The sequence below is a fragment of the Populus euphratica genome, unplaced genomic scaffold (assembly GCF_000495115.2).
Source record: "Populus euphratica unplaced genomic scaffold, PopEup_1.0 scaffold101.1, whole genome shotgun sequence".
Taxonomy (NCBI): Eukaryota; Viridiplantae; Streptophyta; class Magnoliopsida; order Malpighiales; family Salicaceae; genus Populus; species Populus euphratica.
In genome coordinates, this window is record NW_011499894.1 from 696593 (window position 1) to 720095 (window position 23503).

General features: G+C 32.0%; 1 protein-coding gene, 1 non-coding gene and 1 pseudogene across 2 annotated transcripts; 1 reads left to right on the forward strand and 2 right to left on the reverse strand.

Moving 5' to 3' along the window:
- Positions 1-5255: 5255 nt before the first annotated feature.
- Positions 5256-11102, forward strand: LOC105131797 (transcription factor TGA2-like; annotated as a pseudogene).
- Positions 11103-16398: 5296 nt separating this feature from the next.
- Positions 16399-16470, reverse strand: TRNAC-GCA (transfer RNA cysteine (anticodon GCA)). The gene has a single exon. It is a non-coding gene; the product is annotated as a tRNA-Cys (tRNA).
- A 3726-nt stretch (positions 16471-20196) lies between these two features.
- On the reverse strand, positions 20197-23503 carry LOC105131798 (multiple C2 and transmembrane domain-containing protein 1-like). Its single transcript, XM_011034953.1, has one exon. The coding sequence runs from the start codon at positions 23083-23085 to the stop codon at positions 20695-20697; it is 2391 nt and encodes a 796-aa protein (XP_011033255.1). The 5' UTR covers positions 23086-23503; the 3' UTR covers positions 20197-20694.

A 23503-nucleotide genomic window follows, 5' to 3' on the forward strand; every position in this document is an offset into this window, starting at 1 on the left:
ATATATATATATATATATATATTTGAATAATCTATAAAATTAATATGCCTTTTCAATTTCATCTTTCTTAATTTTTTTATATCCTTCAAATTTAATTTTTATTTTTTTATTGCTATTTATTTAAAGTCATTTTTTAAATTGATTTTTTTTTTAATTCGACCCTCCTTTGCTTTTGTTTTTCATATCAAATTTAATCTATGTTCTTTTGATTGGTAATTTTTTGGCACCGACAAGTTTGTATTTGGAATAATTTTTTAAATTAATTTTTTTTATGATTTCATCCTCATTTTTTTCTATCAAATTTAATCCTTATTTTTTTAAATTTTTATTTTTTTACTTTGATTTTTTTAAATAGATATTTTTATATTAACTCATAATAAATTTCTTGGTTGGACCCAAACTAAAGTTTAACAGGTCACAAGTTTTTAGGATTTGACCAAATTTAAAATTTTTCCTTGAGTTTGCTAGGTTTTTACATATATTTGTTAATTTTTAAAATTTGCTCTTGTTCTTTTAATGACTATTTATTTTATTTAGGATATATTTTTTTAATTGTTTTTATTTATTTTATTTAGGATTTTTTTAATTGTTTCATCAAATTGCAATTTTTTTGGGTTTTTTCTATCAAATCTTATCCTCATTATTTTTTATTTTTTTTTTCAAGTTTTTTTATGTTAATATTTTACAATGATTTCATCCTTTAATTAAATTGGTTGAGAGTTAGATTTCTTAATTGAATCTGAGTCAAGAATCTCATAAGGTGTGACTTTTAAATATTAGACCAAGTTTAAAAAGTTTGCCAAACTTGTTTTTTTTTTTCAAACTGATGTTTTCTTAGTTTTAATGTTTTTTTTTTTAGTTTTGTTAAGTTGCTATTTTTGTTTGATTCTATAATGTTAGCACGTTACAATTTTTTTCTATTTAACCTCCACCATATTTTAATTTATAAATCTATCATATTATAAATTATCTTTAATTTCATTTCTTATGATTTTTGAATCTTTCAACTTTTTTCCTGATTTTTTAATTATAATTTATTTTATTTAAGATTATTTTTTAAAAATTTCACCCTTATTGAGTTTTTTTGACAAATGTTATTTTTATTGTTTTTGTTGCTATTTTCTTTTTGTTAGTAAGTTTTTTATTAATATATATTTTTTTTAATTTTATGTTTTAAAAATAAATTTATTAAGAGTTAAATTTTTTAATTGAATTTAAATTGAAGATTTTATAAGTTATAAATTTTAAAGATTAAATATGATTTAAGATGATTGAGGCAGCTCGCCTATCACTTTTTTACATTAAAGAAAATTTAGTTCGGCATACCGGGGAGCATAGTCAACCTATCTAGATCTTTACTAAAGTAATAATTGAGAGGAAATTAATGAAAAAATGTCTAGGTGTAAATGTGTTATGATGCTTGAGAAATTAAGAGCCCACGTCATGCTTTAAGTTCCGATTCCTTATGATCAGTGTGCAAGGTTGAATGGATTATTCTCTATGGTCGCCTGTAATTTTCATCATGAGTCAAACGCCTAATGTCTTTTCAATTGACAAGCTTTTTACGCCTTGTACAATGACTTGCTCCAATGGCAACTTCCATGACTTTCAATTGTTGGTATTTAGTATACCGGAAGGAAGGATATAAGTGAATTTGTTTTTTTTTTTTTAATTTTTAATTAGAATTTTAAAATTTTTTAAGTTATTTAAATTTATATAATTATTAATTTTAAAATGATAAAATTAATTAAGATATATCCAAACTGGTTTGAATAACCATGTTAATCTAAAAAAAATAAAATTTAAAACTTTTTTAAAACATATGAATATTTATTTTTGTATTTTAGAAATATTTTAAATTAATATTTTTAGTTATTTTTATTATTTTAATAGACTAATATTAAAAATAATTTTTTAAAAATATAAAAATATTATTTTAATATATTTTTAAATTAAAAAATACTTTAAAAAATTAAATAACTATTTAAATACTTTCATACAGCTTTAAAATTCATGGGCGTGTCGACAATAAAAGTTTTGAAAATGCTTCTCCTGTCATTAAAGAAATCTCCCAACTGCATCCAAACCTTAAATACAAGGCTTAGGACTTAGCTTAACAATACCACTGATTATGTCTATGAAGACTCTAATTAGTAGACATCAAGGCTCCATGTAGTAGCGTGGCTAATCACATGATTTGACATGCTATTAAACAGGTTCTAAGATATTTTGCGAATAATCTATAATTTTATTTTAATTCAATATAATTCCCTTAAATTAAAGCATCATGTGAAAATTAGAGGGATGTGGTACGCTAATGTCCACTATAGTGATATTAATCAAGATCAAAGACTAGGATTAGGTGTACCTCAAGAAATTAGTAGCATTTGCAATGGGTGCTATTTGTGGCTGTGGGATATATTCTTTTCCTCAAAAAAATAAAAAAAAAATTGACAACTAGAAAAAAAAAAATAGTTGGTGGGCCTCTATAAAAAAAAAAGTGGGTGCCCACACTTGACAAAATCTCCAGGGAGTTTTTTGATATTCTCTTCTTTTGTAGTTACGGGTCTGGAGTGGGTGGAATTAAACAAAGTTCTTGTTTAGAGGGGTAGAAAAATATAGTGTTTTTTTAATTGAAAATGTATTAAAAATAACATATATTTTTTGAACATTTATTTATTTATCAGTATTTTTATATTATTTTAATGTGATAATATTAAAAATAAAGGTTAGAAACACAGTTTCACGCAGCTCCAAAAGTGCAACAATCGCGGGAAAGGTGGGGCCCGGTTACGGTGGGTCCCATCCATCTCACTGACAACGACTTCCGTTTTCTTACACAGAAATTGCAGCCGTCGATTATATAACCAGTTTACACTTGATGATCGACGGGTCCCCCGTCCTGCCCTTTAAATTAGAATCGGGGAACGCTAACTTGACATGGGTTTCATATTCAACGGTCCTGCCTGTATTCTCTGCAACAGCTGTTGTGATATTGAAAATGAACTCGCCCAGGAAGATGGCATCCTTCTCTCACTACAAACCTTCACTCAAGAATTAAAATGATATCCCTATTTTCTTTTACTTTTATCAACAAAAAAAAAATTTAACTTGGAAAAATCTATTTATCAAGGGGAAAAAACCCTTCATTAAATAAATAAATTTCTATTTATCAAGGGGAAAAAACCCTTCATACTCAATTTTTATATTATATTTATACATTAGTCACATGACCTAATTGTATTTCTTTGAGGGCGAATAAACTTATTAATTTTACGAGTAAATAGCTTTCATTATAATTTCATACTATCTCAGTCCTGAGATTGAATTAATATGTTTAATTACTTATTCTTTATTATTAATGGAAAACCAAATAAACAATTCTTAATTAAAGATAAATTAATGTTAGATTATTAAGCCATTGGCATCTCTTGAGCTGAAACCACTTCTCTTAACAATGGCCTAATCTATATATGGTTCCTGGATTTTGTAGCAATTTTAACCTGCCTTATATCATAGACAGTACTGATACCCTAATTGATTCAATAATCGTAAACCTCTCCCTCTGTGTTTTTGTAAAAAGAAAATCTGTACAAACACTCATGTCAATCCTGCTGCGTCCAATATTGCAAGAAAAAGATTATTTTTAACTATACTGATCATTCCTCATTGATCATGAATTAATGGTACTGTTCTGGAGACCTCAAGAAAAAGATTTTGTGCTTTCCTTGCAGCTACACCATCATTGAAAATCTTCGATAAATCAAATATCTGAGCATTCAAGTTGTATATTGTAATTCTGGGGACAAGAACAAATGAAGATTTGAACTTGGCACATATATCGCTATATATATATCTTTTGGAAGAATACTATTTCCGGACTCAATATTTACTTCTTTTTAATGGAAAAAAGTGCTTAACCTTGCAACCAAGTTCATTTTTGGCGACCTTATTAAAGTGTATTTCAACCTAAAGTTGAACATGGTATAGATAATTAACCAGCAATATTTCTGCACAAAAACATATATAGAGGAAGCCATTGTTAAGCAAGTATTTTCAATCTGTGCAATTTGGTCCACATCAGACTCGATAGGAGAGAACTATTTTTTTTTTTTTCATTGTGAAATAATGTCTTTGGGTTCACCAATATAATAAAAATAAGAAGAGCACACATGATCCAAGATATATAATAGATATTTATTTCTACTAATGCTAACCATACTTTTTCTTTGTATTACCACCCACCTTATAAGAGCTTTCGCTATTTCAACCATTGACATATCATTATCTCATTATAATTCTCCGGCTCGACCGCCATCTATACAACCACCCTATCACTATTATTGCTCTGCCATCACCGATAACCATCTTATTACAAATATCAATTACCACCGCTTCAGCTGTTGCCACCGTAGTCACCACCACCTAATTATTAAAATTAGTAACTATAATTTCATCACTATTGTTACCATACACAACCATTAACATAACAATGGTGGTTGTTATGTGTAATTCAGTGATTATTCTCTTTAAATAAAATTTTAAGTTGAAATCTTATAATTGAAGCATATTATTTTTGAAAAAGCTTCACTTTTTAATAAACCAACTTAGTTTAACCAGATTAGTTGGAATTCAGTAAACTTTCAAATACCAGAGTTTAGACCATAGAAATATTATTATTACTATCAATATTGTTAATATCACAATTATTATAACATAATAATAATTAATGCTACCATATTAATTATCACTGTTTCGATAACTTTTATCATATAAACATTATAATTTTACTTATCATATTACCTGCATACAAAAATCATAATTGTAAAAAAAATTATTATTAGTGTACGTAGTTAAATAATAAATAATACTTATATTTCATGTTTGTTTTTTTTTAAATATTTTAATATTTTCCCCAAGAAACCTACTCTAAAGAAGGAAAACGGCCAAGGGGCAAGGGACATGGAAGAAAACAGCCGCCTCACCCACTATCCATACGTGTAAGTTTGCATGAAAATGTCAAGTGTAAATCCTACGGGCTTTCTCGTCATTACAGACCTAAGAATGGTAAGAAACTTAGACAATGAAATGCCTTAAAGCGGTTTCATTGGACTCTTTAAACTAAAGTGGTTTTCCTTCAGGTCTTCTCTGGTTTTTAACTCTCTGTCTCTTGTGTCTGAGGAGAGACAGAAACTGAACAGGGTAGCTTAAGACCATTTTATAATATATATTTATTTGTTGTACACAAAGTCAGTCTCATCTTGTCGATAAAGAAAGCTGAAAATAAGGTTTGTCTTATTTCCTTGCATTCAATAACCCTTCTTCTTTTTTCCTCCTCATTCATTCAATCTCTCTTTTCCAGTTTCTTCTTTATGAAAACTCTCTCCTTTTCCTTGTTTGTATGCGTGTGAAATATCTAAAGGATATGATGATGATTATGATCATTAAAGGAACAAAAAGAAGGTAGTTTCATGCCATTTATGGGGTTTTCAACAGCTCTTTGGAGTTGGGAGTTGGTGGAGGAATAGTAAGAGGAACGATTATAAACCAAGCTTTTTGAGGGTTCTCATGGCTACTACTGCTACAAACAATAAAGTGATCAATCACTCAGCTCATCAATTTGAACAGCAGCAACAACAAAATCATCATCAACAACAGCAAAATCATCATCATCAGCAACAATATCATCTTCATCAAATGCAAGAGCAGCATAATCATCATCAGATTCCGTATGGAATCACGCAGTCATCATCATCATCCTCAATCCCTGAGAACTTCATGTAATCTTTACAAACTACAGAAATCACGTAGAACCTATTTCTAGAATCTCTTTTCTGTAATCGTTTTTAGAAGTTTAATTATTAATTAACAAGAAGGTTTGACCCTGCAAATTAAATCAGTTGTTTCTCTGTGATTTTCTTTTGTTTTTACATATGCACTTTTTGTGTCAGAAGCAAAGATGCTGGAGCTTATGACATGGGAGAATTGGATCAAGCCCTTTTTCTCTATCTTGATGGACAGGACCCCTCCACTGTTAATCAAGACCAAAGACGTGAGCTCTCTCTCTCTCTCTCTCTCTCTCTAAATTACGAAAATTTCATCCTTTTCATTTTCTTTACACTATTCCTTTTCCTTTCCACCTCTTCTGTTTCTGTTGGGAGATTCTCTTTGGAAAGGGTTATTTGAGGGTCACAAGGAAAGCATGTTGAACTGCAGATCACAAACCTACCTCTCTGCCAATCGTGCTTTCTTTGACGAGATGCTAATAATGTTCCTTGCAGCTGCAAGAAAGACTTTTTCAAATCTCAAGAAAATCGTCGTTTTCTCTACTTATTTTCCCATTCCTTTTTGAATTCATCTTTGTTTCTTGTTGCTAGGAGCATTAGACCATGACATGTATAATTGCCAACCCTACACACATATCATGATCAATCCCTCACTCATTTCTCCATGTATTAAGAATGGTACGAATAGGGTATGGGTTATATATCTGCCTTTTCTTCTCTTTGATTCCTCCCTTTTCTGTTTTGATACCGTATAGAGCTACAATTGCATGACGATCCCTCTACTTCAAACTCATGTCTCATACCTCTCTTTCCTTGTCTAGCTCACTTCCCTCTCAGTCGGGTCTTTGTTCTTTCATTATTCTTTTTCTCTCCCACACTAAATTATAGCTATAAAGAGATTTGATGTTGATTTGGGTTTGTGTGCAGAGAGTGGTGCAGGAACGAGCCCTCAAACTTAATATATTTTCCCATCTCAGCCTATGCACGTAGAGCCATCATCAACAAAGGTATAATAAAATCAAAACCGTTGATAACTTAATCAGTTTAGTGGTATATATACAATTCTTCTCTTAATGGTTCAGTTGTACCTTACTACATATATATATATATATATATATATATATTAATATTAACCACTATTTTCTAATGGGTTTGTTTTGGATTTGGTAGGCTAATATTACTGGTGCTAGTACTGGATTAGTTTCTTCTGCAACTGGTGGTTCAAAGGGACCATCAGAACCGTCCATGGAACTTGCCAACACGAGAAATAATTCTGCACCTGGCCCTGAACCAGCTAAAGCTATCAAGGTAGATTCGGACTTCTAGTGCTTATAAAATAGAGCAACTATGATATTAAATAAAAAAAACAAGTCTATATATAGCTTATTCATAACTGAGATTCGAATTGGTATTTAAAAAGTTTGTTTCTTGTTGTTTATGGCAGCGCCAAGGGAACCGTAAAGGACCAGCAAGATCAAGTTCGGAGCTGGAAGGACCCAAGACGCCGGACCCTAAGGTGACTTCTTTTGGTTCACTTTTTATGGCATATATATATGTTTACATCTGTTTAATTTCTTGTAAGTTTACAACATCGAATGTTTGTCACGACCCATTTTTATGCAGACATTGAGGAGACTTGCCCAGAATAGAGAAGCAGCAAGGAAAAGCAGACTAAGAAAAAAGGTCAGTCCGTTCAAAATTAATGCTCTCTTTGATTTGATTGCAATAATTATTCCTTCAAGATAATAATGTTCAGCTCCTAAAATCATGAGGTTTGCCTCATTTTCATTTTCCATTATTACAGGCTTATGTTCAGCAGCTCGAGTCAAGTAGGATTAAACTTACACAGTTGGAACAAGAGCTACAAAGAGCTCGAACTCAAGTGAGTTAAAAATCGTAACCCGCTTCTATTATTCATTCATAGTATCATCATAGCACGTTTCAAGATTATTTTTTTTCTGTTCCTTCTAGGGAATATTCCTTGGCGGAGGAGGTCTTTTAGGAGGAGAACAAGGCATTCCTGTTGGTGTCACCAATATTAGCGCGGGTATTTAAATTTATAAACTCAAATAGAAATGCTACTTTTAGTTATTCTATTTTCCAGAAAATTTTCTTATTATACACTCTAATTAATCTCTCTTCATGGATAATTAAACGCATCTCTATATATGGTACTCATATATAGAAAAATAATGACCTTTTTTTTTCCCGTTCTATGCTTAATTTCTAGATGCTGCATTTTTTGATATGGAGTATGCAAGATGGCTTGAGGAGAACCATCGCCTAATGTGCGAGCTTCGGGCAGCAGTACAAGAGCATATACCCGAAAATGAGCTTAGGCTCTTTGTTGACAACTGCTTGGCACATTACGATGAGATGATGAATCTCAAAAGCGTGGTTGCCAAGACCGATGTCTTCCATCTTGTTTCTGGCATGTGGAAGACTCCGGCCGAGCGATGCTTCATGTGGATGGGAGATTTCCGGCCATCTGAGCTCATAAAGGTACTAGAAAACCTACCCTTTTCAGTCCCAAGTGTATATTTGGTTCCTTTTCTTTCTATTTTTTCTTTTCCCTGGGTGCTTAGACATTAGAAAATCATATAACATCACATGTGAGAAGAAACTGACAAAAATACATGGCCAAAAAAGGTAAATAACCTAAGACACACATCTATTTTAAGATTTTTAGATCAATTTCGTTGTCTCAAAATATTTGAAAATATATAATAAGATCAGTGAATGATGTGAGGTTATTATTAGATTTTGCACGAGGAATATAGGACGTTATAATTAATGCATGGTGCACAACTTGTCGGTGGAAACGGCAAAGAAGATAGCCTAAATCCCAAAACACACAGAAATTATGAATATCAATGAGTGACGAAACAGATCGTGAAGGTTTCTACTAATAGGTAGAGTTAGGTGTCAACCTAATAAAGCCCATGTTTGTTACTACAACTTCTGGTTTCATTGACACGAAAGAGAATGAGAAAGAATTGCACGGCTATCTACTCTCTCTTTGTTTTCCATTGATAGATACAACAGGCCTTGTTTTCGTGTTCATCCTTTGCTTTGGCCTGTAGTGAATTAATTATCAAAGCCCTGAAAATGAATGGTAACATGCCATTATTAGTTAACCAAATTCTTGTTTATTTATGTAGTTATTGTGTGCTCATTATGATGCAGATAATAGTGGGTCAAATTGAGCCATTAACGGAGCAACAAATCTTGGGAATATATGGCTTGCAGCAATCAACACAAGAAAATGAGGATGCACTCTCTCAAGGGCTCGAAGCTCTCAATCAATCTCTTTCAGATACCATAGCCTCTGAATCACTGATCTGCCCTCCTAATATGGCTAACTACATGGGCCTAATGACGGTAGCAATGAACAAGCTCTCCACTCTTGAAGGATTTGTCAGACAGGTACTTATGATTTATGATCATCTCTCTCTCTCTAAGCTGGTCTATATTTTAGTGAGTAGGGATACAGTTGTTTGTGGGCCCTCATGTAGTGGGTCAAGTAACAGGAATCTGGTCCTGTTTGGGTCGGGAAACCTACCCCAACATACGAAACTGCTCCATGCCTCACCACATGAGGTGGGTGGTGTTCTATGCATGTTTTCTCTGTATTTATATGCATGGTCTACGAGCATATTTCTAGCTATCATGGGGCATCCAGTACGATTAGGGTTACATGATATTGATTACCAGCAAATAGGTTGTACACGTGGAAAGCAGACAAAAAGTGGTCCCCACGGATAAATATCAGCTTCTAAGAGATCCGATGAGCCCATGTTTTGTCTGATGTCACGGTCGTAACCGTTTGACTTGAAGACACCACAAGTCCATTCTTCATATCTCTCTTTTTTACCGTTCAAAACCCAGCCTGATGATCTGATAACTTCGTCCTCGGTGGCTTTCTTGAGTTGACTCAGTAAATTTTCAATGAGATTTGCCATTCCATTGAGTCACTCATCAGCTAGCATGAACTCGTTTCCAAGACCTACACCCTTTCTTCCCTCCTAGTTACAAAGTCTCTTGGCATTTCCTATTGCATGGCGGTAAATATCAAGCAGCAAACAAGATTTTTTTCTAGTCGATGCTTTGAAGATATAGGGCTAGGTGGGTCCAATGTTTGAATACTAGGCCCAAATTTTCTTTCAAGAAAATGATGAAACTAAATAGTAGAGCCCTTGGAACACTTCGATAATTAAACGATGGATTTAGTCAAGAGCGTTTTCAATTCGGATTTTAATCAAGTTATGTACCAATCAAGGCATAGAAAGTCATGGTGATCATCACAGATGTTCACCTTTTTATTAATCGCTGTCAGTTGACTTGTAGTATTTTGAATTTCCTATTCTGGTCTAAACACATTATGTTTAGTCGGCAGGACACTTGGTGGCATGGAAAGATTAACTTGTTGAAATTGATTCATCAGTAATTTCCAGGTTAAACTCTCTTTTGTGACTTTGTTTTTGTCCACCGTCAAACTTCTGGACCTTCTTTACCAAGACTAGCACAACCCACATTTTTCATTTCCTAAATTTTCTTTATATAACCCATTTGAAAATTAAGACCCCCATGCATCACAAAGTCTTGAGTAGATAGAGTGGCTGTTTAAAAAAATCTAGGAAGAAGAATTATTTGTAATGTTGTCATTGATTAAGGTCAAGCTTAATCACTCTATAATCTTAATTTGTCGGCATGCATGACTTTTCCCAGTTTACTAATTTTGATCTTTTATCTTTTTTTCTGTTTTTTCTATGAACAGTTTTATTTGAGGTATATTATATGTGTTTGAATAATTTTGATCTTTTATCTTCTTTTTTTCTGTTTTTTCTATGAACATTTTTATTTGAGGTATATTATATGTGTTTGAGGTAAACTTACGGACATATACTTTTTTTTGGATAATATACTTACAGGCAGATAATCTGAGGCACCAAACCCTTCACCGGCTGTATCAATTACTCACAACCCGCCAGGCTGCAAGGTGTTTGCTCGCCATTGCCGAGTACTTCCATCGTCTTCGAGCTCTCAGCTCTCTCTGGGTGGCTCGTCCCCGGCAGGAATGAAGAATTGTAGAAACCCTAGACTTTTAGCGCCACTTTTATATCTTTCAGGGCCACTCTTTTAATTATTAAAGTAGGTCTTCCATATTTCTTTTCCTTATTTTCTACAGAAAGATGTATATATAGACAAAATATTAGATTAAACATCTTAAGTGGTAGAACTGATCTCACTTTCTCACTTGATCATTTCTTCGTGAGAGATTCAGAGAAGCAATGATTTGGCAGCCATCTTTGACTAGAAAAATAGATGAACATGATGGAGAATTAACGAAGATGGAAAAGAAAATATTGCGGACTTGAATTAGAAAACGATCAATAACGTTTGATGAATAATGTAAAAGAGACGAGTGTTTGGTTTTAGAGGGAAAGAAAGAAGTGTTGAAAGTTGAACGTCGATTTGGCCTAGGTGTCGATGCATGCACGTCTTTTGACCAGATGCATGAATTCATGAAACTGACAAGCTAACTTTTACATTGTGTTTTGGCAATTTTCACCTTGTATTAATTGGCCTTGCTCACCTCTACTTGCTCAACGGACATCAATGAAAAGAGATTGAGGTTTTATTATAGTTTTATTACTATTTATCCCTTTTTATATTATTATGGATTTTAATAGTGAAATTACAAAAAATCAATTTGATCGTAGAATTTTTATTTTACACAATTAAATTATTTTGCCCCCAATCAATTAGTACCTAGTTGCATATTTCTTTGGGACGAAGAATTAAATTGAAAGAAAAATAACGGAGGTAAAAAAGGTGAGTAAATTATATGGATGCTCTGAACTTTTTTTTTAATAGTTTGTTTTAGTTCCTTCATCTTTTTTAGTTATTAGTTAATTAACCTTTTTAATTTTTTTAAATTCAATTTTGACATTAAATTTTATTTTTCTTATTTTTGAATTCTTTTTAGGTGAAGGAAAGAGAGGGGATCACCAGATTTCATCGTAAAGAGAAAAAGTTGATCGATTCTTATGTTAGATAATTATATATGATGAGAGAAGTTAAGATTAAGTACTTTTTTTTAACCCTGAAAGTATCTAAAAAAATAGAACTGATCTCAGAATGATTTTTTTGTTTTTGATCAATTATGGGTTTTAGGGTTTTTTTTTGTTTTTTTCAAGGTTATTGATTGATTTAATAAGGTTTAAAAGGTGTTTTATAATAGTATCAATGATTATATCATTAATTTAGGTGACAATTATGAAAAATCATTTACAATAAAAGTTACCAACTAAGGCTCGACTAATGTGAAAAACAGAGATAGAATCCCTCCTACCAAAGGCATTGTAACTGATAAAATTATTGTAGAATGAATTGGCGACATCACAAAGTAATTAATATTTTTTTCTTGAAATATTGAAGTAATATATATTTGTATTGAGTTATTTTAAATTTTACATTAAACTAAAATGACATTGATGAATTGATTTTCATGTTTATCAATATTAAAGTTGTTCATTTGATCATAACTATGATGAAATCATCGTTTGAAGAACTGTGACAATCCCAACATGTGTATTTAAATAAAGACCAAGAACATAATAATATAACTAAGGCTAGGGATTTTTTTTCTTCTATAATCAATAAAAAATTTGGTAGAGTTTCCTCTCTATTTTTAGGTACCAGGTTATCGACTCTTCTTTCACAATCCCTAATTAACAAATCTCTTACTTGCTCTATAATCCAGGACATCCTCCTCTCATTATATCACAACTTCTCAATAATCAAATTCTCACATGTTTAAATAATTCAATATCTCACATTTACATGGATACAATAAATAAAGTATATTACGTAATTTAAAGATTTACAAATAAGGACCATTAATGAAATTATAATAAAAATAAGTTCATAATTAAAGATGAAATTCATAATTAAAATTTTACTACATAAAAAAGCTTTCGATAAACTATAGACGCGTTATATTACATAACAAAATGATAAATTAATTCATTATAATATGATATCCAACAAAATATAAGGAAACGAATCTACTGTTTAGTCTGATAGGGGGATGTACCTGAAAATAGATTTAATACAATAAATCAATTAGAGAAACAAAAAAAAAAGATATCCATAAAAATTTCTTTCCACTTTCTTTCTTTCCTCCTGTCTTTTTGTAAATTTAATCATAAAATCATTAGCACACATATTAATTTTTTAACTTTTTAAAGTAGACCTTCTATGTCCCTTAATAGTAACTTTTTATGATTTTTGGATAGAATTTCCTTAATCTTGATACTTGTTTATACCAAATCTTGCCTAAGTTATATCAAATTTCACTAAGTTACTTGTTGGTACTTTCAGTTTCGTGAAATTTACTTTTATAAAAATTTTATTCATATTTCTGTATTTATTTATTTATTTATATATATCAACACTTGAACAAAACATTTTAATTCCAATTCTCAAATATATCATTATTCTTATAATTTAATTTATTATTATTTTTTTATTTTTTGTAATCCTGACTTTTATTAATGTCAATAATCTTATTCAGGGTTTTACAAAAACAATTGTTATAATAGAGTCAACTTTATAGACATCTTGAATGGATGAATATGATAAAAACTTGGCAGAGATCGTTTAAGGTTAGATAAATAATATTTAATTTGAATTAATATTTTTTATTATTTTAAAAACTAATTAATATATATTTACCAATATGAGAAATTTGGCTGGGACAATAATATTGAGGTGTTGGTTAGAAAAGTATGGAGAAACCACAATGCATCTAGCTAAGTATCAATAAAAAAAATTCTATTATTGTAATTTTGTATTCTTTTATTTTTTTACCTTATGTTTTTTCATAAATTTTTGTATCAATTTACTTGATTTGTGGTATGATACCTGATTAGTACTTAAAAGTGTATTTTTATCATGGTTTTATATCATCATTTTGCACTTGAAGTATCAATAACTCCTTAACCAAAGCATGTTTTATAATAATATATCAAATAATATAAGATACCTTTAATTTGTCGTAAATGTTCATTTTAAATGCAGGCCTATCACATAAATGAAAGGATTGATTGATGACTTGAAGAACTTAAATTGCAAGGATAAAGAGATGGCCAAACTTAGAAAAGAGATGTCGGTGCAATCCAAACCGGAACACTGTTCGGTAAATGGGTCATATCTGGAGCTATATATCTCAGATTTAGGTCCAATTTATATGGATAGAAAGGTAAGACATAGGCCTACAACTTTCATATGGAGCCCAAGATCTAAAAAGGCCATTATCAAGTCCAAATTGTAGCAACAACAAAGAAGCCCGAATCTGTCTTCCAGCCCGAGCACTGTTCGGTATTTTGGCCATATCTGGAGTTCTAGAAGTCCAAATGAGCTGAAGTTTTTACACAAGAAAGCTGAGACAATTGCCTACAACTTTCATGTTTGCAACTGGCTCCAGTTTTGACGTTATCAATGACGTTTTGGGCAGACAAGAGAAGATAAGGATTGTCACCAAGTCAAAAGTTGGTCACCCACTTATCAATTAGTCATCAAATCAATAGTTCCCATTTTTGGCCTATAAAAGGAGGCATTTGCCATGCATTTAGGCATCTTGATTTCCAGATCAAGATCATGCTCTTCCTTTCTCTCTTTGTATTTTTTATGCTTTGTTTTCATTAATATTAAGTTTATGCCTTTCATTTCCTTTCCTTTACTTAGTTAACTTTTATGTTCTTATTTTGTTTATCTATTTTGCTTTCTTTCATTATGTCTAGCTAAGTTAATTATGTCAAGGTGAAAAGGTTACACTAATGGTGTAAGAATAAGTATAATGTAAACTTAATATGGACTTTAATGTTTGATACTAACATGTTTTATATTTGCTATCTTGTTCACTCTTTAATACTTTGCTTGTTAAATGACTAATCTTGATTTATGTTACATAACACTTGGTACAACAAATGTTTGGCACTTTCATAGCCCATAATGTATGGTATAACCGACACCTGAGCTATGAAAGGAACTTGATTTGTTGTTAACATAAGTTATAATCATGAATGCTTGACGAGATTTACAAGTATTAGCATTAATTGAATAAGATGACTAATGTAATCATGTTAACAATATATAATCTGATTGGAACCTCCTTTGTGTGTGGTTTCCAATTCAATAATAAGAGTTTATACTATACTTGTTTGATATACCATTAGTGGAACCTCTAACCTTGACATTTGTTATTATTATTGACCCACAAATAAGTAATTAATAGAGCTGAATCTACTGACATAGCCATGTGAAAAAACCATAGTCTAAGGCATGTTGTGTATTTTATTATTTTTCTTGAAGTTTTAATTAAGTATTTATTTGTGAGACTGTTAAAACAAATTGTTTAATTTGCAGAAAAAATAGCTTAGGTGTAAACTGACTTCAATGGAAGAAGACGTTTGTCTACAGAAAAGCAAAACTGTTGTAAGTTATATATATATTATTGCCTCACTAATTTTATTTGCATCGTTAATATGAGTTTAGGATTTTTACTTTTTTTTTAGTAGGATAAAATGCTCTCATGGTTCTACAGAAAAACAAATTTTTACTTTTTTTTTTTGGTAGGATAGATACAACAGATGGATCCAATGTAAATTGAGTTTATAGTATACTAATGGTATTGGCCTGAGAAATGAGGTTGTGCCCTCCTGTTTCAATTGTAGGCACACCCCATTTCATCTTAATTGGTCACACATCGTAGGCACATCTCATTTCATCCCAAGCCAAACATCACTAGACATTGATGAATTGATAAAAATTATTTTAAGGAACAACTATCTATTCATTTTCCTAAATTTGGAGGGGAAAAAAATAAAAACATGATTCAAACAAGAAAATATAATGTTTAAGAGAAATTAGATGTAAATATGGCTTTACATTTGCCTCCTCTTCTTAAACCTTCGGTTTAAAATCTTTTCCTCCCCCTTAAATTTCTATACCTTTTGATTTAGGATATTTTTCTCTCTATATACCTTTATATTTGTAGAAATTTATATGTCTTGTTTAAAAAATATTTGTGTATGAAATATTTAGAGGACTAGTGAAATTTGTATTATAATTTTTTTTTTTGTTATGGAGATGTGTTTTGGTAGTGATTTTTGTTATTGTAATTTTACGATGGAATTTTTTTATTATTTGGGATTGGAACAACTAAACAATAAAAAGAATTAGTGAAATGCCGATGAAAAACCATTTATAAACAACCAAATAATGAAAAACTTGAATTTAATTGTTTTGGATCTAAAATCCAAATAGTATATCTCTCGATTTTGAAGTGATTCAATTGTTTAATTTATGTCTCGTAATTTTTCAGAGGGGAAAGCATATATTTTTTAAAACAGTGGGCGTAATGTATCAGATGTTGCCCAGCAAAATCTTGCATGTTCGATCCCACCATTGAACAGACGGCATCTGAAAGACTGAAATCCTTTTGTGTACAGAGGGTTGGACTTGGACGGAGTCACGTAACCACTTCAACCTGCAATGGGGCATTGGCTGTCTTGAAAATTTCAAAAAAAAAAAAACAAAATCGCTCAGGGCCCCACCGGGTTCGAACCGGTGACCTCTTGATCTGCAGTCAAATGCTCTACCACTGAGCTAAGGACCCTTGTTTAAACTAGTGTCTCTAATGATTTATCAAAAATATTACAATAGAGTTCTTTGGCAAGTGTAGTCGAAATGGCATGAGTGAACTGGTGGCGATTGCCGGAAGCTCTTCCACTTCCTTTGGAGGTTCCAAATGATATGGGACATCTTTCTAGGGGGCAAGCTTTTAGGACAAACCTCCGTGGAGCCATCTTTCTTCCCTGCAAAAGCATGAGTTCAGCTGGCTAGTAGTGGATAACAACAGATTACTAGATTACAGTGCTTGAAATTAATGGTTTTAGAAGTTTATGATGCAGAAGGTGATTGGGATTTCTCATGTGCTGAAGAGAAATCTCTCTTTTGCTTACTGAAAGGGTGGACAATTGCACAGCAGCTTTTCTTTTTTTGACGATAAAAAATGTATTTGTATAAGATTTTTCGCTAACCGAAGTTATTTTTTTATATTAATTTAATATATTCTTAAAAATAAATCCTTTTAAATACTGCTTGTTAGATTACAAAACTTGAACACTCTATGGAGATTCTTATGAACTTGAATACCAGGTAGATGTTTCAAGAATCTTTTAAGTAAATTATTACCAAATATAAAAAAAATAATTGGAGAGATCAAGGAATAGAGTGCTCTCAAGTCTCAACACTTTCCCTCTTGATCTCTTGATCTCTATGAACGGTTCAACGTACTATATACATGCATGTGTGTATACATACACACACACATAATCATATTTTTTTTTATTTACATTTTTTGGATATACAATATACCAAGAAATATTTTGATAATGAATTAAAACTCAATTTTGTGAAATAAAATTTATTTGTGATTAAAAAATAAATTAAAATAAGAAAGATTAAGTCTAACAAGAATAAAAACCCCATCTCTTTAAAATTTTAGTTTACCCATTATTTGGTCACTATTGTTTTAACACTTCACATTTTAGATATAAACTTCTTGTTCTTCTTCTTTATTTTTTTTTAACAGTTTTAGTATAAGGGAAGAGAGAAAATCATGGGAAAAAATTAAGGAAAGGGAAAATGTTTTAATGATCAGTCATTAGAAAGATTAATCTTGATGTTAATTAACTTGTCTTTTTAATAGAGTTTAATGGAGTAGTTTTTTCCTTTAATCATGAAAAAAGTAAATTAGTGTCCTTCAATTTTTTTTATTCATTTAATTTTCATTTATAAAGAGATTAGGGACAATTTTGCGGTTAAAAATGAGTTTATTAAGGTTTTTAATATGTTTTTATAAGTTTTTCTAGTGAAAAAAATTAAAAAAAAGGTTTTTGAATAAAAAAACTCAAACTTAATGACCAAAAAATGATGTAAAAGATGACAAGTTGTTTGCCACAATAAACTACCTATTATCTATTTCATGTAAAAGATGACAAGTTGCCACAATAAACTACCTATTATCTATTTGGGGAAAATAATCCTAGAATGACAGATTCTTTCAATAAAATAAAATGAAATTATTAAGATGCATGAGCCTGGCTTTTAGACTTATTACCAGGCATGTGGGTCTGACTATTTTATTTTTTAAAACAAATAAAATTTAATTAATTTTTTATTTAAATTTTAATTAATACTCTCTTAGTTTTTAAATGGTTTAGTTCACCTGTTTTTTAAATAATAATAAATCCTTTAATTTTTTTTAAATCTTATATTGTATCAAAGAAATTATTATAAATTATCTTTATTTTTTATATTTTATTTAAATAAATTGTATTTATCTTATATGTTTATAAAAATAAAAACCGTTTGTTAGTAACAATCATAATTAAAATTTAAAATAAAATAAATAAAAATATATAAAATAAAAATAAAAATTATAATTAAACATTTGCAAGGGCATATATTTTTTTTATTTTTACTAGAAAAAATAAATTTTTATTTTAATATTTAACTAATATCAACAAATTTTTATTTATTTATCAATTCATATATATTTTTAATTTATTTTATTAAACCTGAGCAGCAACTTTCCGTTTTCCAATTAAAAAAATCATCATACCAAAAATTACATCTATAACACTAGCACTTTCTTCTCTGACGCTGTAAACTAACTTGAAATTCTACCCTAGCACGGATAGAAGATTAGTGGAATCTAAATATCATGGAATTTAGTAATTTAAATACCTGAATTATATATGTCGAAGTAATTTTTTTAAAGATAATTCAACAGGAATGATTATTTTTAGTTAGATTTGGTTTTTATTTAAAAAAATAATTAAATTAAAAATGTAAAAAATAATTAAAACTAAATCGAAACTAGTTCAAATCAAATGATTTTGGTTCGGTTCGATTTAGTTTTTTAAAGATAAGAACCAGTTCGAATCGGTTTGATCTAATTTTTTTGATTTGGCTTATTTTTTTTTTAATTTTGACTCGGTTTTTCTAGTTTTAGTCTTGTCTTTCTGGCTTGGTTTAGTTTTGACTTTGTTTGGCTCTGTTTTTTCTGTTTTTTCTTAGTTTTTTCGGATTAGGTTTGATTTGATTTTTTTGGTTTTATATTTATAAAACTAAATTAAACTAAAATAGTTAATTTTTTTAAAATTTGAATCAATTTAATTAATTATTTTTTTAATTTAATTTTCTTAAAGATAATTAAACAGCAACGATTATTTTTAGTTAGATTTGATTTTTATTTAAAAAATAACTAAATTAAAATTTAAAAAATAATCAAAACTAAATCGAAATTAGTTTAAATCAAATAATTTTCGTTCAGTTCGATTTAGTTTTTTAAAGATAAGAACCAATTCAAATCGGTTTGATTTAATTTTTTTGATTTGGCTCATTTGTTTTTAATTTTGACTCGGTTTTTCTGGTTTTGGCCTTCTATTTCTGGCTTGGTTTGGTTTTTATTTTGTTTGGCTCTATTTTTTTTATTTATCTTAGTTTTTTCGGATTAGATTTGATTTGATTTTTTTAGTTTTATATTTATAAAACTAAACCAAACTAAAATGGCCAATATTTTTAAAATTTGAATCAGTTTAATTAATTATTTTTTTAATTTAATTTTACTAATTATTTTTTTAATTTAATTACTTTTTTAGTTTCATCCCTCTAATCAAATTCTTAAGATTTTAAATTTTTATTTGGTGTTTCTAAAATAATGATGTTAAGAGGCCACCGAAGTTCTACCCAACTGATGATGTCAAGAAGACGTAACAAGCGAAAGCCTAAACTCACCAGGCTGGGGTAAAAAATGGCAAGAATTTTTTTTTTTTCCTTCTCTGTTTTGTGGCTTCTTTATTTATTTATTTGTCTTAATTTATTAAGGTGTGTCTTAGGGAGAGTATTACACCGGGGAGTTGATGTTATAAGAAGGGAGGCGTCTGGGAAAGCGAGTTGCATGTGTTGAATTTTAGGTTATCAGAAAATGGGTTTTTGTTTTTCGTTGTAAGACATTTTTTGATTTTGGTTTATTGATTATATCCAAAAATTAATTTTTCATGATGTTCTATCATGTTTCTATGTCAAGATGATCTTGTTTGGTCAATGAATCCACTTCTGGTTGTGTGTATTTCGCAACCAACTGTAGGTCAAGAACATCTTCCCAGCTGAGAAGAAGGAAGATCAGAAAGCTGTGAATGCCCCTGTGATGAAGGCCATCGAAGGCGTTGCGGATTTGAAGTCGTACTTGGGTGCAAGATTCTCTGTCAACTCAGGCACGAAACTCATGAGCTTGTCTTCTAGGGAAAACGATGTACTTATCTCATACTATCCATTTTTTTCTTCAAGATTTTGATTACCATTGGCTGTATGATCTGTGATAGTTATGGCAAAGAATCCAAGATTTTGCATGTTAACAGTCTTTGGTAGTTTGGTTTTCCATCAGCATCGTTTATGGCCCAGTCTACTTGTTTATTGTTTTTTCAGGTTCCTCTAGAGTTTTATTCAGAGTTGTTATTGAATTTGTTGAATCAAGTAATTAACTTGGGATTGCTTTTATGAAATAACATTCTGCATCTAGAGCATAGTTATGGTATGTCTGCCCTATGCAATGGCAAATCTAATCAATTTTATGTTTGTATCACCTGTTTAATTCAAACCGAAACTGCTTTATTACATAATTTTCTTGGAAGCAAAACATAGGTTAGGATTCTAGCAGGAAGAAGAAAAATGAGAGATACCAGAAAATCCCATAAACTTCTATTAGGAAACGTTGTCAACAAACATAACTGAAACTTGAAAACAGAACATGAGACGAGCCCTTTCTTTTTGTTCAAAGCATGCTATCAGCTCGTGATGGCAATCTCCTGAAGAAATTGCTGGGAACTGATGGTTGCTTGCTTCGAAACCTTGGATGTCGCAGCCAGAATAAGCCTGTACCCAAGGTAATTATTTTAAAAGGTGTTATGTAGAGCACGACGGCTGCAATAAGGCAGAAAATTATGTAGAGGCTGGTTGCTCTTGGGTCTCTCCAGCTGAGCAGAGCTTGAAAACGTTCCCCTTGTGTTGCCATGTCTCCCACCACAGTCTGGATCCTTCCTGCAACACTTCTAAGTCTGTCGTACCTCATTCGCACTACGTCCTGTTGCTTTGATGTGGGAAATGTGTCAAACTCTTCATCCAGTTCATCTGGATGAACAGCTTCTGCCCACGAAAGCTTGGTATCCATGTGAGGAGGGTGCCTTGCGCGGAACCGGTAATTCCATAATCCAATCAAAAACATATATAGGAAAATAGTTGGTAGAATCAGTTCTGGGTAGCATATCAATATGAAAAATAAAACGTGAACTAGGACTGTTGTCACCGGATTCTTCCATTTACACACTTCACCAAGCCACTTGCTCATTGAGATCACCCCAGAAAACAGCGAGACAATTCGGAAGAAGTTAGCTTTGCTCCTTCTCATGCTCCACATGTGAGAATCCACATCCAACATATACTCCACTGTCTCTTTCCTTAGTGGTGGCTCAGCTCTGCCAAGCCTTACTGCTACAATATTCATGGCCTGATATCTCAAACTGTCTAGCTGATTTACAGTAAAAGGATGCAAATAATGCATTTTTGGCAACAAGGGTTGCCCATAGAGGTAAATCATATTTGCTAGTGATAGGCAAGTGAATCGAACTGCTAACTGGAGTTCTCCCATCTTTTTCAGCCCAGATGGTTGTAGGACTAGAAGTGGATAGGAGTGTGTGTATATTCTGTCTGTTTCCAAGGTAGATAGTCGAATTCTTACCTTTCCAATTCTCATGTCATTTCGTGCTCCACCACCAGTTGCCTGGTTTTCAGTTCCTCCCAAGTGGCAGTTGTCAAAAACTCCCAAGGTGATCACCGTGCAAGGGTCATACACCTCCCATGTATACTGCTCATTCCACTTAGGATTGAAGTTTTCAATGATCGTTCTGGTCCGTACCCACTTCAGCCCATACTTGGCTACACAATAAGCATCAGTAGTTCCTCTGCCATCCTTTGTTTTCATTGGCAGAAGCCCTTGCGCACTCAGGATGCCGACTTCAAGGATTCCAATGGGCTGCTTCCAGAGCTGCCTAGCTGTTGGTCGTTGGTCACTTATGTACATTGTTGATTCATCAAGCACATGGTAAGCACCCTCGAGGCAAACCCTGAGATGAATCCTGGTTGAAAATTTGAGCTCGTGCCTCTTGTCTCCCTCTAGAGCACCAAACCCAAATTTTTCAAGGTTGAACCACTTGGAGTGAACTGGCCGGTGATCCAACCGCCTCTCGAAGATATGGAGCGGCAAATTTGCTCTCCCCATGACTTCATCTTTCGCAGGGCTTGCTTTATTTTCGACAGTAAGTATCAACTGCTCTTCAAATGGCTCTGCTGCGACAAAGATCAGATCTTCATTCCACATAGGGTTTGTTGTTCTGGTTGGACATAGCTTGGTTTTGAGTATCTGGTTTCCAACTTGAGCTTTCACGAAAACCTGTGGTAATTGACTTCTGTCAAGCGATTCTACATCCTGAGCTTCAATCACATTAACTCTGAGATACCACAGTTTTGGCGAAACATAAACCTTTGATCGGATATTGAAAACACCCTCCCCATGAACCGAAGTAGCATCTGAGTGCCAGGACTCTGGAAAAGCTTCATCAGCCTGTGTACCCATCCAAACTGCAAGCATCACCTCTCCTCTCACCTTTCTATCTCCACTGCGACCCTCTAATCTATACCACTGAGGTGCCAAAGGGCTGTCTGGTGGAACCCTTGTAGGCACTTCATGCATGTCAAAGACCACCTTTCCTACGTAATCATCTCTCAACACCATCTCTCTATCTCTGAGGAATACTTCAACCACTGAAGACTGAATTTTCTCCTTTGAGAATGCGAAAACCTGGTTCCATTCAGGGTTGGTTTTCTTCTCAAAATGCTGTGTTTTTCCTCTATAATTCCCAACTTTAACTTCTATGTAGGGGTCGAGGCTTCCAGTTACTGGGTTTGTGGGAAGATCTTTGGCTTTCACAACTCGGACATACAGATAAAACATCTGCTCCACAAGATCATACGTGCTTGTTGCTCTTTCACTGCTAATCCACCCACCTCCACCGCGTGGTCCTCCATGAGGCCAACGTTCCCCAAGCTGAGGCTTTGTGTCCTTCAATTTGAAGTCATCTTTGTGGTCAGGAGCAGCTATTGGATTCATTGATGCAAAATCGAGGGCACTCTTTCCCAATGTTTTTTTCCAAAGAAATTCCTTACAGAAGCAAAGCTTGCTGTTGGCGTATTGATGCACAGGACTGTCTCCTATAAACTTAGTCTGTAAGACTTACAGAAGTTGAAATATCTTTGGTGCTCGTGTACATTCAGTAAAATGGATCCTTATCTTGCTGAGGCTTGACTTCAGAGTATCTACAACTCCACCAACAGCTTAGCTATTACCTTTCTGGTTTGCTTTGAGCAGCAAAAGAATCTTGATTTTGGAGGGAAAGGTAAAGAGAAAGAATTATTAATAACAGCTGCAAGGCTACAAGTTGTACTGGGTGAAGTGTAATGGGGAAGGCTTGTGTTTCGCTTATAAGCATAAATGCAAGGTGATTGCCACCCCACTTGAAAGGACAGAT